Source organism: Panthera uncia, chromosome F2, assembly GCF_023721935.1.
Source record: "Panthera uncia isolate 11264 chromosome F2, Puncia_PCG_1.0, whole genome shotgun sequence".
Taxonomy (NCBI): domain Eukaryota; kingdom Metazoa; phylum Chordata; class Mammalia; order Carnivora; family Felidae; genus Panthera; species Panthera uncia.
This window is the reverse complement of record NC_064812.1, coordinates 70954185-70968231: the sequence shown is the minus strand read 5'-3', so window position 1 is coordinate 70968231 and position 14047 is coordinate 70954185. Positions and strand designations below refer to the sequence as shown.

At 43.2% G+C, this 14047-nt stretch overlaps 1 protein-coding gene across 2 annotated transcripts in view; it reads right to left on the bottom strand.

Annotated features, from left to right (window-relative positions):
• CA8 (carbonic anhydrase 8) overlaps positions 1-14047 on the bottom strand; it is a 101363-nt gene that overhangs the window by 47150 nt on the left and 40166 nt on the right. For both annotated transcript variants that reach the window (XR_007458509.1, XM_049633375.1), the window contains exons 4-6: positions 9660-9755; positions 3992-4054; positions 834-882 (exon numbers count right to left, since the gene is read on the bottom strand). Coding sequence is in view for 1 of the 2 variants with exons in the window: in XM_049633375.1 (XP_049489332.1) it covers positions 834-882; positions 3992-4054; positions 9660-9755 (208 nt within the window). In the remaining variant the exon portion in view is untranslated. The remainder of the gene's footprint in view (positions 1-833; positions 883-3991; positions 4055-9659; positions 9756-14047) is intronic.

Here is a 14047-nt window from a genome sequence, read left to right as displayed (position 1 = left end):
CAAGGTCGCTCAGCTAATAACTGGCAGAGAGCCAGGATTCAAACCCAAGCAGTCTGACTTCAAAGTCTGTGTCTTCAACCATTCTGTTGTAGCTGCGTCTTATACTGCTCCCTCAACAGTAAAATATTAAAGTCCTATTATGACAGGACAAAAGAAATCATTCCTAAGAAATCTTTAGCTCCGCATTAGAGGAATTCGCAATCGAATATGATGGGTAAGTGTTCAACACACGGCAAAAACCGCTTTGCCGTGAGGCAGTTAAATGTAGGAAGCCGAAGATAACCATGCGTCAGCCTATTTGGTTTTGTTTAAAACACTAAGAAATAGCATAAAATTTAGGCAGAGAAATGTAAAGACAAAACTTTTATACCAAACAACCTTTAACCACAAACTATGTTTTGAGCATCGTATACATAATTCTTACACGCTTAGGTATACTTAAACGATTAGAGTAACACCTAAACAATAGCATCACTGCAATTAGATACGAAGTTTATTTCACTCAGAGGTTAAAAAGAACCTCGCTGACCAATCCTAGAAGTGTATCAAGGTCATGTTATGCTCGTGCTTTTCACAGAGGTAGCCATTTTTACAGCTAAAAATCCAAAGGAAACTCTTCAAAGAATAATAGAACAAGTGACAAAATGTTTATTATTTCAAAAGGTTTACTCCCACGTTCAGAGCAACCTGAAACTGGTACCTACTATGGAGAATACAAGTTGTAAAGAAACTGTATTCACTAACAATACATAGTTATATGTATTATGAGGGAAACAGTGCGGTCGTATCCACACGGTTAAAATTCCTCTTATGCCATCAAGATGAGCACCTACCTGGTAATAAAGTGTTAGGATTAAAGCAGGGTATTGTTTTGGACTTCCCCTGAAAAAGAAAAAAAAAAAAAATTACCCCATGTTAAGATAAAACTTCTAAATCGTATAATAAAAATCCATTAGCACTAAAAATCCAGGTTGAAGTCTTTTCTAAACGGCAGCCTCATCACCACAGATTTGTGGGTTCCTGATTCCATCTCCTCGCTGGAGAAACAGCGGCTCATTCCAACAAGATACTCCTGCTTTGAGCTTATGGTTCTTTCTTTGCTACCATGGTCCAATTTTCCCTTTAATCCCTGGAGTGAAATTTAACTCTGTCTGTCCAGCATCTGTAGGCCCCACGCCAGGTACTTTTCCGGCCCTACCACATCCACACCAGAGACGGGCTTTGGTGTAAAATGCCTGAACCCTGGTTCAGGGAATCCTTCTGAAATGACCTTCCTCCTGCTACTCTGCCCTCAGCTCCTAGCCTTCTTGGCATTATAACCCGCCTCCGAAACTCTCATTTTGCTCCATTTGCATTTGGTAACCCAGCTGTACGATGTATTCTAGGTGCTCTCTTCCTCCAGGGAGGGAAAACTAACACCTGAGTGAAAATATTCAATTCTTACCAACTTTTATCAAAGCTGTATTTAAATTTCAATAAAATATTTGTGGCATTATTCAACAGTTCACATTTACAATCGGTATTTTACAAAGCGCCACTTAAAATGCTCAGGCCCTAGAGGCAAACAGACCTATCACAGCAGTTGGATGTCTCTTATAAGATTATTTTATCAATATAGACATAACAGGGCAAGTTAATGCATAACCTCTTGGTCTCTTCCTTATTTCTAGGAACTATCTGAGACACTAAAGAATCCAGCTTACTTGGGGCACCTGGGTGGGCTCCATCAATCAAGCATCCAAAACTGAAAAACAAATACTCCAGTGAAGAAATGGGCAAAAAACATGAATAGACACTTCTCTAAAGAAGACATCCGGATGGCCAACAGGCACACGAAAAGATGCTCAACATCTCTCCTCGTCAGGGAAATACAAATCAAAACCATACTCAGATATCACCTCACGCCAGTCAGAGTGGCTAAAATGAACAAATCAGGAGACTATAGATGCTGGAGAGGATGTGGAGAAATGGGAACCCTCTTACACTGTTGGTGGGAAGGCAAACTGGTACAGCTGCTCTGGAAAACAGTGTGGAGGTTCCTCAAAAAATTAAAAATAGACCTACCCTATGACCCAGCAATAGCACTGCTAGGAATTTACCCAAGGAATAGAGGAGTGCTGATGCACAGGGGCCCTTGCACCCCCATGTTTATAGCAGCACTTTCAACAATAGCCAAATCATGGAAAGAGCCTAAATGCCCATCAACTGACGAACGGATAAAGAAATTGTGGTTTATATACACAATGGAATACTACGTGGCAACAAGGAAGAATGAAATCCTGCCATTTGCAGCAACATGGATGGAATTGGAGGGTATTATGCTAACTGAAATAAGTCAGGCAGAGAAAGACAGATATCATATGTTTTCACTCTTATGTGGATCCTGAGAAACTTAACAGAAGACCAGGGGGGCGGGGAAAGGGGAAAAAAAAAGAGAGAGGGAAGGAGGCAAACCACGAGAGACTCTTAAATACTGAGAACAAACTGAGGGTTGATGGGGGGTGGGGGAGAGGGGAAAGTGGGTGATGGGCAATGAGGAGGGTACTTGTTGGGATGACCACTGGGTGTTGTATGGAAACCAATTTGACAGTAAATTATATTTAAAAAAAAAATTAAGCATCCAAGTGTTCATTTCAGATCAGGCCATGATCTCACAGTTTGTGAGTTCAAGCCCCACATGGGTTCTGTGCTGACGGCGTGCGGGCTGCTTGGGATTCTCTCTCTGCCCCTCCCCTGCTTGTGCCAGCGTGTGTTCTCTCACTCTCAAAAATAAACATGAAAAAAGAGAGAGAATCCCGCGTACTTACTCTCCCCCACCCCCCCTGTATTCCAGAAAGATTGATGCCATCTGAGGAGAAACAATGAAAGAAAATTTCTCAATCCATTTCTAGTAGACACGTGTCAGTCAAAATGTGTCCTTCCTCCTTTTTACCAGCTTTCTGACTACTCTGCGCTTTCCCTCGGGTAGCTGGATTCACTCTGAGCCTGCTCAGGAAATCTTCAGTAGAGGCTGCTGCCTCATTCGAGAGGTCCTGGGCTTGTGCCGGCCTAGAGCTAATCAGACTTCACTCCCAGATTGATTTTTGGTTTGGCCTTGGATCGCTGAATCCTGTGCCGTATCTCCAGAAGCCACCCAGGATTACGCTGTTGCCCTCCAAGGCCACTCAGATTCAATCAATGCAATGTGAGTGCTAAAAAGTACAGTTTAAAACAGAACTTGTGTTTCCAGCAAAGCTGGGCTGAATCACCACAGAATCAAATCCAACTCAATCACCTTCTCTGAGATAAAGGATCCTACAGCCTCTGCGTGCTGGTCTTTCTGAAGTGTTTGTTAAGTGCCGTAATTTTTGTCTCATTTACACAACTTTCCTGCAACCAGTAAGTGGAAAAGGTGAGCTCAGCAGGCCTGGGTTGCTCAAAAGGAGGTCTGTCTTCAGGACTGGCCTTGATTGGCTCGAAGGCTGTGGAACATTCTGGCTGATAAGAATGTTTCTGTATGCCTGAGACCTTGGGCCACGCTCTACCAGCCGGACCAGATAAGTTTACCCTGACAACGTGATTTTTGAAAACGCGTGGTTTTGCTCGGGCTGGGGTGGGAGTGATGGAGTCAGTGACACAGACACCGTGTGCTCATATAACCGACCCCCAATAAAATCCCTGTGTACAAAGGCTCAGCTAGTCTTCTCTGTGATGGGTGACACTTCACGCGTGCCGTGACGCATCACTGCTGAAAGAACCAGGCTCATCCCAAGGCGATTCCACTGGGGTAGGACAGCGGGAAGCTTGTGTTTGGTTTCTCCCGGACTCTGCCCCATGCACCTTTGCACTGCCCTCATTTTTCACCTGTGTCCTCCGTCTGTAATCAACCACAACCATGAGCGTAACAGCTATTCCATGACATGAGTCCTTTTAGCGAATCATCAATCTGAGAATGGTCTTGGGGACCTCTGCCATAACCAGTACTTTCATTTTTTTTGAAATAATAACTTACCTTATATTGAATATCCTGGAGAATTTCAGTCACAGCCTTCAGACCTACATGTTCTTTTCCTATCTGAAATACATAAAGCATAAACCACACCACAAAATTTTTTAAACACTCAGCTTTTACTCAAAATAACTAACAGAAAGTAAAGTTCAAGTCCACCTGAATTTCCTTCTCAGGGAGTAAGTAAATGACCTTTTTATTAATAACCAGGTCAACTTCTACTAAGGGCAATTAAAGTTGTAAGAGAAGCTACTATAAGAAAGTATTAGCTATGTTCTTGGACATTTCCAACAATTCATTCTAAATTCATCTTGCTCTGTATGGATTATCACCCACTCTGCTCTATGTAATTGACCCTTGAACAATGAGGGGGTTAAGGGGCACTGACTCCTGTGCCCTTGAAAATGACGTATAATGTCTAACTCCCCAAAAACTTACCTACTAATAGCCTACTGTTGACCTGAAGCCTCACTGAAAGCAACAGTCAATTAACACGGATTCTGAACGTTATACGTGTTATATACTGTATTCTCACAATAAAGTAAGCTGGAGAAAATAAAATATTATTAAGAAAATCATAAGAAGGAGAAAACATTTACAGTACTATACCATAAAAAATCCATGTATAATGGACCCATGCAGTTAAAGTCATGTTTGTTCAAGGGCCAACTGTTTATCAAATGATTACAATTTCAAGGGTATTTCAAGGATATTTCTTATTAAAATTGCTCATCACATTCCAAACACTTTCATTTTTACCTTTGGCATTTTTAGACCATTGTCATAAAGACTTTACCAACGTTGAAAAATTGTATTAACTCAGAAAAGTAAGTATGTGATTTCATATTTAAAGTCACCAAAATCAGGACATCTCTTGATTACCACTGGACATAACTGTAAAATCACCTTTTTATTCCTAAATACATCAAAATATGCTGTTCATTGATTTTTATTTTAAAACATTACGTATCATTACATATTTTTAGGGTATAATATGCTTCAAAGAACGTGAGCCTTCAAAGAAATCTGACATTAAGTACTCCTGACTTTAACATTAGAAATTGTAAGTGCCATCTGATTTCCACTTTTCGACCAGGTTTCAATGGTCTGTGATAACGGAAGACAGCAACAGCAAGAGATAACTTAAAATCTTAGATAAACACTGTTATCATTCGCTTTTTCTCTTCCACAGAAAGGTGTGGAGAATGACCTACAGGAGCTAGAAAAGCTGTCAACGTGTCGCCATTTTCCAGGTCTCTCCACGAGCAGCAACTGCGAAGCATGCCGGGTGAAGGGGCGAGAGAGAGAAAAGAGACAAGAAACTCACATAACCCAAGACAGCCCAATCAGTTCCAAACAGCCAAGACTTCCACTATTTTCCAAGTGTTTGCAGTTCCTCAGACAGGCTTTAAAGACAGAAAATGAACCCTCTAAAGCTAAAGAATAATACCGAAGGCAAATGCAGTCGTGAGTGCAGAAGCCTGGATCTGTTAGCAGAAGGCTTTGCCCAGTCTTCTGGGGAAACGGACCTCTCTCTTTGTTGTACTTGGTTAACCGTGACGTAGCATCTGGAGGATTCCCGATGGGGTCCGTTTTCCTTTAACGCATCTGCTGTCAGACTGTAACTTGTTGAAAGAGTCCTCAGTGTCGTGGTTCAGGAGCAAGGTCACCTATGCTGGGTGTCCGGGTTCTGAGCGGGACTCACTTTTCAGCCTTAAGCAAGTTTACTTAACCTCTATGTCCTTCAGATTCCTCATCTGGGGGGGGGGGGGGGGGGGGGGCGCTGATAGGGTGGAAGATAAGACTACAAAAGGACATGGAACATGGCAATTCAATTAATACCACCCATTATCATCCTCGCTCAGAATGTCACACAGCATCAAACAGTTGTGACATCTGGTAGCACTCAACTATCATTGGCTCCTTCGATCTACAAAGATTCTTTACTTTCTGCGAGAGTTTTAAATCTGCAACAAACCCCGGCGAATGCTCCCTCTCTTCCTTTCCTCCTTTGCCAAATTTCTGTACGAAGAGGTTATCACCACCACAAGCAAGCCCAGACGATACTGTGTACGCCCCGGCCCCCAAGATCCCACGGCAATCCAGGTGACAGCACGGCCTGGTGCCAAGGACCGGGAGGGAGGCCAGGTCACTTCCTACCTCTCACCTTCGCCATCTTTCGCTGTCATCCAAAAGGCAAACCGTGGGCCCTGCACGGCCCTGTGCTCTTCTACCTTCTCACTCCGCCTCATCTCCACCGAGCCCTCTGCGACAGGGCGCCGGCGCATCTCCGACAAGCTCGGCCACCACCCCCCGGTCTACCGATCCCCCTCAGGTCTGCTCGAGGCGCAGCTCTCCCGGACCTGTCCAGCGGGCGCTGCGCGGTCTCCCTCAGAGACAGTCAGAGACAGGGCTGAAAGCTGTGGTCAGAGCCCTGCTGTTCCCCGCCCCGATGGATACTCTGACCCACGTGTACGGGGCCGTCGTCCTCTGAGTGCACCACCCACTGTCAAGATCCACTTGGGGCAACGTTTTTACAAAATGACTCACTGGTCACTCCCTCGTACGCATCACCTCCTGCTGTCACTACGGGGGGCTTCACCGCCCGGTCTGTGTCTTTACCCCCCCCCCCCCGCCGTCCGTGGTTTCTAGCACCATTCCGCCTCGGCACCCATCCCGAGAACACTCCCTGAATTTGTTTTCACTCTGAACACGTCAGCTCCGAAGACCATTCCCTCTCACCACAGTTTCCCAGCCATCTAGCTCTCTCGCTCTTTTTTCTCTCTCCACATTCACTCCTCTAAGGAGCCAAGACTCTCAGGGGCTCTTGGCTTTGTCTCTTTCCCTTCCTGCCTACCCTGAAGGAGACCCCTCTTCAACCGCCCCCAATTCTCTAATTTTCTGTGTCCTCCTAAATCATCTGCACTGCAACAGATCAATGAAACAATTTGCTAGAATGTTCTACCCTTCTACCTGGATAGAGAACCATCCACGATATGTCGTGCTGTACAATCTAGGATGTCTGCTCCCCAGTGGGTCTCCCAGACCGACGGTCAAGGCTATTATCATCTCCTCCTGGGCTATTTCTAAACCCAACCCCACACCAATGCTTCCCTTGCTTTATAAATAATGTTGCTTTGTATGTCTCAGAGATTATGACCATCAAGCATGAGTTCCTCTAATTTCCAGCCATCCTCCACCTTCAAATTCGTGCCATTTCTACCCAGTCTTTCTTCTGACCCCCTGTCGTGAAGAAAGGGTGGCCCCTCCTTCTTTCCAAGGTTAGTCTCCCCACAAAAGTTCGTCATCCTACAGCCTCCTGTCTCCCCCAGAACTTGTCTGTATCAAGTATCCCTTTTCTTTCCAGTATTTTTAAATTCTGCATCTGCACCAGTGCTTTTGCACAAAATTAAAATGCAGGCAGACCGCAGATCTCAAAATGAAACAAAGGGAACGTCCCTGTGCAGCAGCACGAGTTATTACCCCATCTGCCTTTCTCTTCCTGAGCCAAGCCTCCTGAACCGGGAAGCCCATGCTCACGGTCTCTGGCGGCCTCCTCGCTCATTTTCCACTCCTCTCGCCTAAGTGTGAGACCCCCAGATGGACTTCAGTCCTTCTCCTTTCTGCTTCAGTGGGCACTCCTGCTCAGTGCTTCTTTCCTTCATGAAATCTGGCTCTCAAAGTGTCTGTACCTTTACTGTCTCCTAGATAATCTGATTTTTTCCTCACAGCAAACTTTGGAAAGTTAGAACAAGGGTGCATTCTCTTAGGCTTCCCCTTGCTTACAACAAGGAGCTTCTTCCTAGAAGATCGAAGCCCGGTCCCCAGAGTCCTGGCTTTCCGCCTAGTGTTCTCTTACTGCGTGTCACATGTAATATGCTGAGAATCAGTAAGTGAAAATACTATCACGTCTAATTCCACTCACAAATATTTATTGGGTACCAACTGCAGAGATGAATCTAATGCGGTCACTTCCCTTCTCTGTGAGTGCTCAGTTATCTGTATTATTTTATTTTATTATTTTATTCTTAGTTTTTACTAATAAGATATTGCCTTCTACTTCTCTTGCCTCAACATCTCAAATTTGGATGCTTAATAACTTTTTCAGGTTTCAAAAAATAGACTTCAATAGCTAGCACACTTAGGAACACTAAAGATTATCAAAATGTGTATTTATAATTAAAAACATTTTTACTGATATCCTGATGCCCTGATTTCCTTCCATTTACAAAATGCAGTCATAAAACAGAAGTAATATAGGGCCCTGCCTGTAAAAGACCCATGAAGTAAACAGTAAGAAGGTTCATTTAAAACTGTAAGAATTTGTTTTTCAATTCTAGGACATGTGTCATACTTTCAAGATATTGATTTTAAAATATTAACAGGCTAAAACCAGATGGCTGCTTTCAAACATCAATAGGAAAATATGTGAGAAAGAAATTTATAATGGAAAATTATTGTACATGATAATACTATTGAAATATATACCACCCAGGGGCAGCTGGGTGGCTCGGCTGGTTAAAACATCCACCTCTGGATTTCGGCTTGGGTCATGATCTCATGGTTTGTGGACTAAACCCCACGTGGGGCTCTGTGCTGACAGTGTGGAGCATGCTTGGGTTTCTCTCTCTCTTTCTCCCTCTCTCTCGCTCTCTGCCCCTCCTCCATTTTCTCTCTCAAAATAAATAAACTTAAAAAAAAATGAAGAAGAGAAGAAAAGAGATCTATACCACACACAAGAAAAGCAGGTTTGCAAAGGCCCAACTCTCTTTCGAAGATTAAGTTACTAAAGATCACTATGCTAATATTACTGCTCTGGTCCCACATTCTCCAAGAGGCAGCTTGGAACCACGTATATTTGAAATAATCGTTCCTGGTCTTGTCAGTGACACTAAGTCTCTGTGACTATAAACAATGCCTAACCTCTCTGGCCCTTGGTCTCTCTTCTGTAGGATGGGGAAGGGGAAAGTCGGATCTCTTTCACCTCTTAACCTTTTAGGACATCCAACGGGTGATAAGACAAAGTTAAAAAGATTCGCGGGAGGAACTAGATTAAAATTTTTACCTTTGAAAGTATGTGGTCTGTTTTTTTGTAGGTTTCACAAAATTTATGTAATAAATTGTGTTCATTTATTATTTTGCCCACCACAGAGCTCAAATCTAAACTTACTTATTTATTGACTATATCCACCAAGATCTCTGCTACCAACATCTTACTTTATCACTGTTTTCTATCAGACGCTTCAAATCTTCTTGGAGTGAAAATTATTCACAATAAAGAGCTAAAACAATCTACTATGTGATTATGTTATTGACTTTTCTTCAATTTCACAGAAAGCCACGGTCCAAAAACATTTCTAAAAACATTTTTTTTTTTCATTAATAAAGTGAACTCTGCCTTCGGGAGACACTTTCTCCATCGTTTCGCCCAAGACGCTGAAGGCCAGTTTGAAGAACAGTTCTACTAACTAAATGAACCACGTTCTACCAGTGAATATGGTTGCTCTCCCATGAGCCAGAAAAATCAAGTTTTCCAACTTTAAATTATCTGTGTTTTCTGCACAGGAGTTTAATAAGTAACGAAATTGAGGAAGAACAAAAAACATTCTGCAAATGAATTAGAAATAAGCATCTCTGAACAATCCAACAGTCACAGCCAAAGACCATTTACCTGAACGAACAAAGCAATGATGGCAATTCCATGTGGCTTCCCCACGGCCTCATCAATACTGCCAAACAGGGTGGCATTCCAGTGGATCAGATGGAGCTGGGTAAACAACAGACAGGTCACCTCATCATTAACGTATTTCTAGTGAGAACAAAGAGACATCCATTTCTCCTAAATTATATCTATTACATCTCTATGGTATCATATGAAACAAAAGTATACCCAACAGACCCAAACAGACCACTGCTTTAATTCAGGCGCTCTGTAGGAATTCTTTCCTTCTTACCTCTTTTTTTTTTTTTTTAATGTTTGTTTATTTTCGAGAGACAGAGAGAGAGGAGCAGCAGAGAGAGAGGGAGACACAGAATCCAAAGCAGGCTCCAGGCTCTGAGCTGTCAGCACAGAGCCCGACGCGGGGCTCGAACTCACGAACCGCGAGATCATGACCTGAGTCGAAGTCGGAGGCTTAACTGACTGAGCCACTCAGGCACCCCCCCTTCTAATTTCTGAACAGAAGCAATGCTCAGTGGATCATTGCCTCTTGATTACGTTTTGATCATAATCAGGACTGCATCTAAGGGGAGTGGCCGATTTCACACTGAGTTAGTTGCCTTTCCTTAAATGGCATCCCCCTCTAGTGCTCAACAGAACAAAACTTCGGGTTTGGGCACAAACACCAGAACTCATTCCAGGGATTAGTACCTGCAAAATCAAATACTGTGTCACGCACGATTTCCATCAAGAATAAGACAAAGCCAGCCTCAAGTTCTGGTAAATTACTTCAACTCTCTTAAGGATAAACAGAGATAGCACCCTATAATGCTGCGTCTTCTTAAAAGTCACGGTAACATAATGAATGTTGATGTGGAGCTCTAAAAGAAGGCCATTTCCTGCAGCGGAGATAAAATTTTATCTGTGAAGGAATGACAAACAGTGCTCTAGAGGACTCCCTCACTCCTAGCTTCATGAAGCTTTGTAGCTTTCAAGTTTACCTAGAATATGCACTTGCTCCTACAGCAGTGATAAAACACTTGCAAGAAGCCAGATTCCATTCCCTGGTTAAGTTCAAATGCCCGCTGAGGTTCTGAGTAAAGCAGCAGCTAGGCAAATCGTCCACCTGGAATGCTATCTTTCATCACTATAGCTTTTAATCAAGTTAGAATTACTTACCACTTTAAAACACTGTCCCATTTAAATATTAGTTCTAATCCAAAAATACGTAGCTAAAATTCATCACCATGTCATTTTAGCATCCGTATTAAAACGTGAGGGGAAAATTACCATGAGAATAGTCAGTAATTTGATTTTTCTACCTCTGAATTTGTCCAGCTAGAATTCGAGATGATAAAGCTGACCACTAGAGGGCGAAAATGAAATCCTCTGCCTACAATAGAAACAGTAACCTAGAAAAAGACCACATTCAAGGCCAAGCTAGGACAGGCTCTGAAAAACCAACATGGACTGTGACCGCCCAATAAATGTAACTGTCAAGGCACTGCCTCTGAGAAAACAGTGTTCTATAACATTTCAATTAATAATGAAAGACAGACCAATTTTAATCTTTCCTTTTCTGGCTGTAACAATAGCCTGGGAGTCCCCGTGGTACAGATAAGTATACAGCATACAGATAAGAACTGACCGCCTTAATTAGATAAACAAAGAAGGCCCAAGGTTGAAATCTATTTTTATTCAACAAATTGCAAAGTTCCAATCAACATTTTTCTTACTTCACATAGCAACATTACAAAGTATTTTTTTTTTCTGAAACAAAAGGAGCAAAAAAAAAAAAAAAAAAAAAAAGCATGGTTTTGTGTTTTGCTTTGCCACTCCTTGTAATTCAGCAACATCGTTACTCACACCCTGCGTTCAAAAACTGCTCCAGGGTATTTTGTGTTTAAAAAATCGAGGGTCCCCAGTCCTTAGGCATATGCTTCACACGGTGACTTGGTTTCCGAGAGGAACTTTACTGTGAAGACACGGGACAGACACTACCTGGGCCAGGTGAGCAAGGTCAGAATCGACAGTCATCAGTCATGTTGATAGCGTGCACCCTCGACAGGATGCGGTGAAAACAGCATTTTACCCCTATGGTCTTCCTCCCAACAACCTGAAACCCCAGTCTAATCGTGAAGAAAACATCAGACGAATCCCAGTAGAGGGACATTCTATAAAACGCCTGACCAGTATTCCTCAAGACCGTCAAGGTCAACAAAAGCCAAGGAAGCTTGAGAAAAGGTCGCAGACAAAAGGAGCCCAAGACGACACAATTACATGTAACACAGTATCACTGGTGAGCTCCTGAGACACAGAAAAGAAATAGCTTAAAACTAAGGAAACTGAACAAAATTAAAACTTAATGTATAGGGGTGTCTGGGTGGCTCAGTCAGTTGAGCATCTGACTCTTGATTACGGCTCAGGTCATGATCCCAGGGTCGTGGGCTCGAGCCCCGTGTCAGGCTCCGCACTCAGTGTGGATAATGGAAAATCGCCAGGACTCTTGTGTGACTAGCACAGAAGGTTCTCTCTCCCTCTCCCCACTCGCTCACTCTCTCTCTCTCAATCTCTAAAATAAAATTAAAAAATAAAAATAAAAAAATCTTACGTGTGGATACATTTTGCTCCACTAATTATAAGAAATGTAAAATGCTAAGGTAATATGTTAATAACAGGGGACTGGGTATGGGTTATATGGGAACTTTCTGTAGGTCTCCACAGTCTCCCTATAAATCTAAAAGTGCTCTAAAAAGACGAAGTCTTTTTTTTTTTTTAAGGGAAATGCTGTCACCTCAGCCGACCCAAGCTAAAAAAGGATAATAACGAAAGCTCACTATGACTCTTGTGTGACTAGCACGTAACACAAAATGAAACAGCCAGAGAATCTCTACCACCTGTTGCTCATTCTACCATCTGGGTCTTAAATAATCACCTGCGACTTGGCAGTTGAGAGGCAGAAGAGATTCATCCCTCACAATCAACAAGGGACCCAAGATTCGGAAAACAAAGCTCTGTTCTGGTACTAACTGGGCACCCCCTTCTCCTGGAGGCTCTTGCTCTCGCTGTAAGACACCATTAAAGAAAGACCCCTGTTCCCCACCATTTGAACACAGTTAATTCAAGGACCAGGCTGAGGTCCAACACGTTGTGGAAATCAGCTGTAACCTAGTAGTAGTAACTCAGATGCACGATCCACTAAGGTAACACTCCACGTTTCTGCCGCCTCTCCGCTTCAGCCCTCTCCGCGCTCCCTGAGCCCCTCCTCACTCCACCTGAAGGAGTTTGCTCGGGCCCCGTAACAAAGCACCAGAGACTGGGTGATGGGAACGACAGAAATTTGTCTTCTCACAGTTCTGGAGGCTGACAGTCCAAGACCACTGTCAGCAGGTTCGGTTTCTTCTGAGGCCTCTTTCTTCGGCTTGTAGATGGCCACCTTCTCCCTGCGTCCTCACATCATCTTTCCCCTGTGTGTGTCTGTATCCAAATTCCCTCTTCTTATATAAGGACACCAGTCGTACTGGGTTAAGGGCCCACTCCAACAACCTCATCTTAGCCTAATTACTTCTATAAAGATTGTGTCTCCAAATATGGTCACATCCTGAAGACCTCAACATATGAATGGAGGAGGGGGGAACAATTCGGCCCATAACACCATCTATCTCACCGTTTCCTCTCTCCCCACCTTAATGAAGTGTTTTCAGAGCTCAAAAGCTTGAATTATTCACATTGACTTCTGTTCTCTCTCAGCCCCCTCCTGATTCCTACCATCTTATATTTTGCTTTATACTAGTCTTGCTTCTGTATCATAAAGCAAAGCCATAGAGACAGGAAATTATCAGTGCACAGGAAGAAGTAAAAGTACCTCTGAGAGTAGCTAGAGCGTACGTAAGTCTGTCCAAGACAGGAAAGACAAGGCTGGAAGGTATAGGGGTTCCGGTGGCACAGAACTTTCGAATTTATCCTAACTGTATCTTGGGGAACACTAAGAATGTATTAGCACAGTGAGAATTATTATTACTTACGCTGCTTAGAACGAAATGTTCCCATGCCGATGTCTGTCCTTCTGAGGTCTCCTGACAGAAGGAGGGTGGAAAAGAAGTGGAAGATGGCCATAGGAGACTGGAAGATAAGCTAGGAGGGTACCACAAAAGCTCCTTAATTTCATGTGTCAATATGGCGTGGCTATGGTGCTCGGTTTTTTGGACAAATGCCAGTCTAGCCGTTTTGCTGTGAAGGTCCTTTTTCTTTAATACCTATGTATTTATTTTGAGAGAGAGAGAGAATATGTGGGGTAGAGGCAGACAGAAAAGAGAATGAGAGTGAGAGCGAGAGAGAATTCCAAGTGGGCTCCACGCTGTCAGCACGGAGCCCTACGCGTAGCTCCATCTCACGAACCA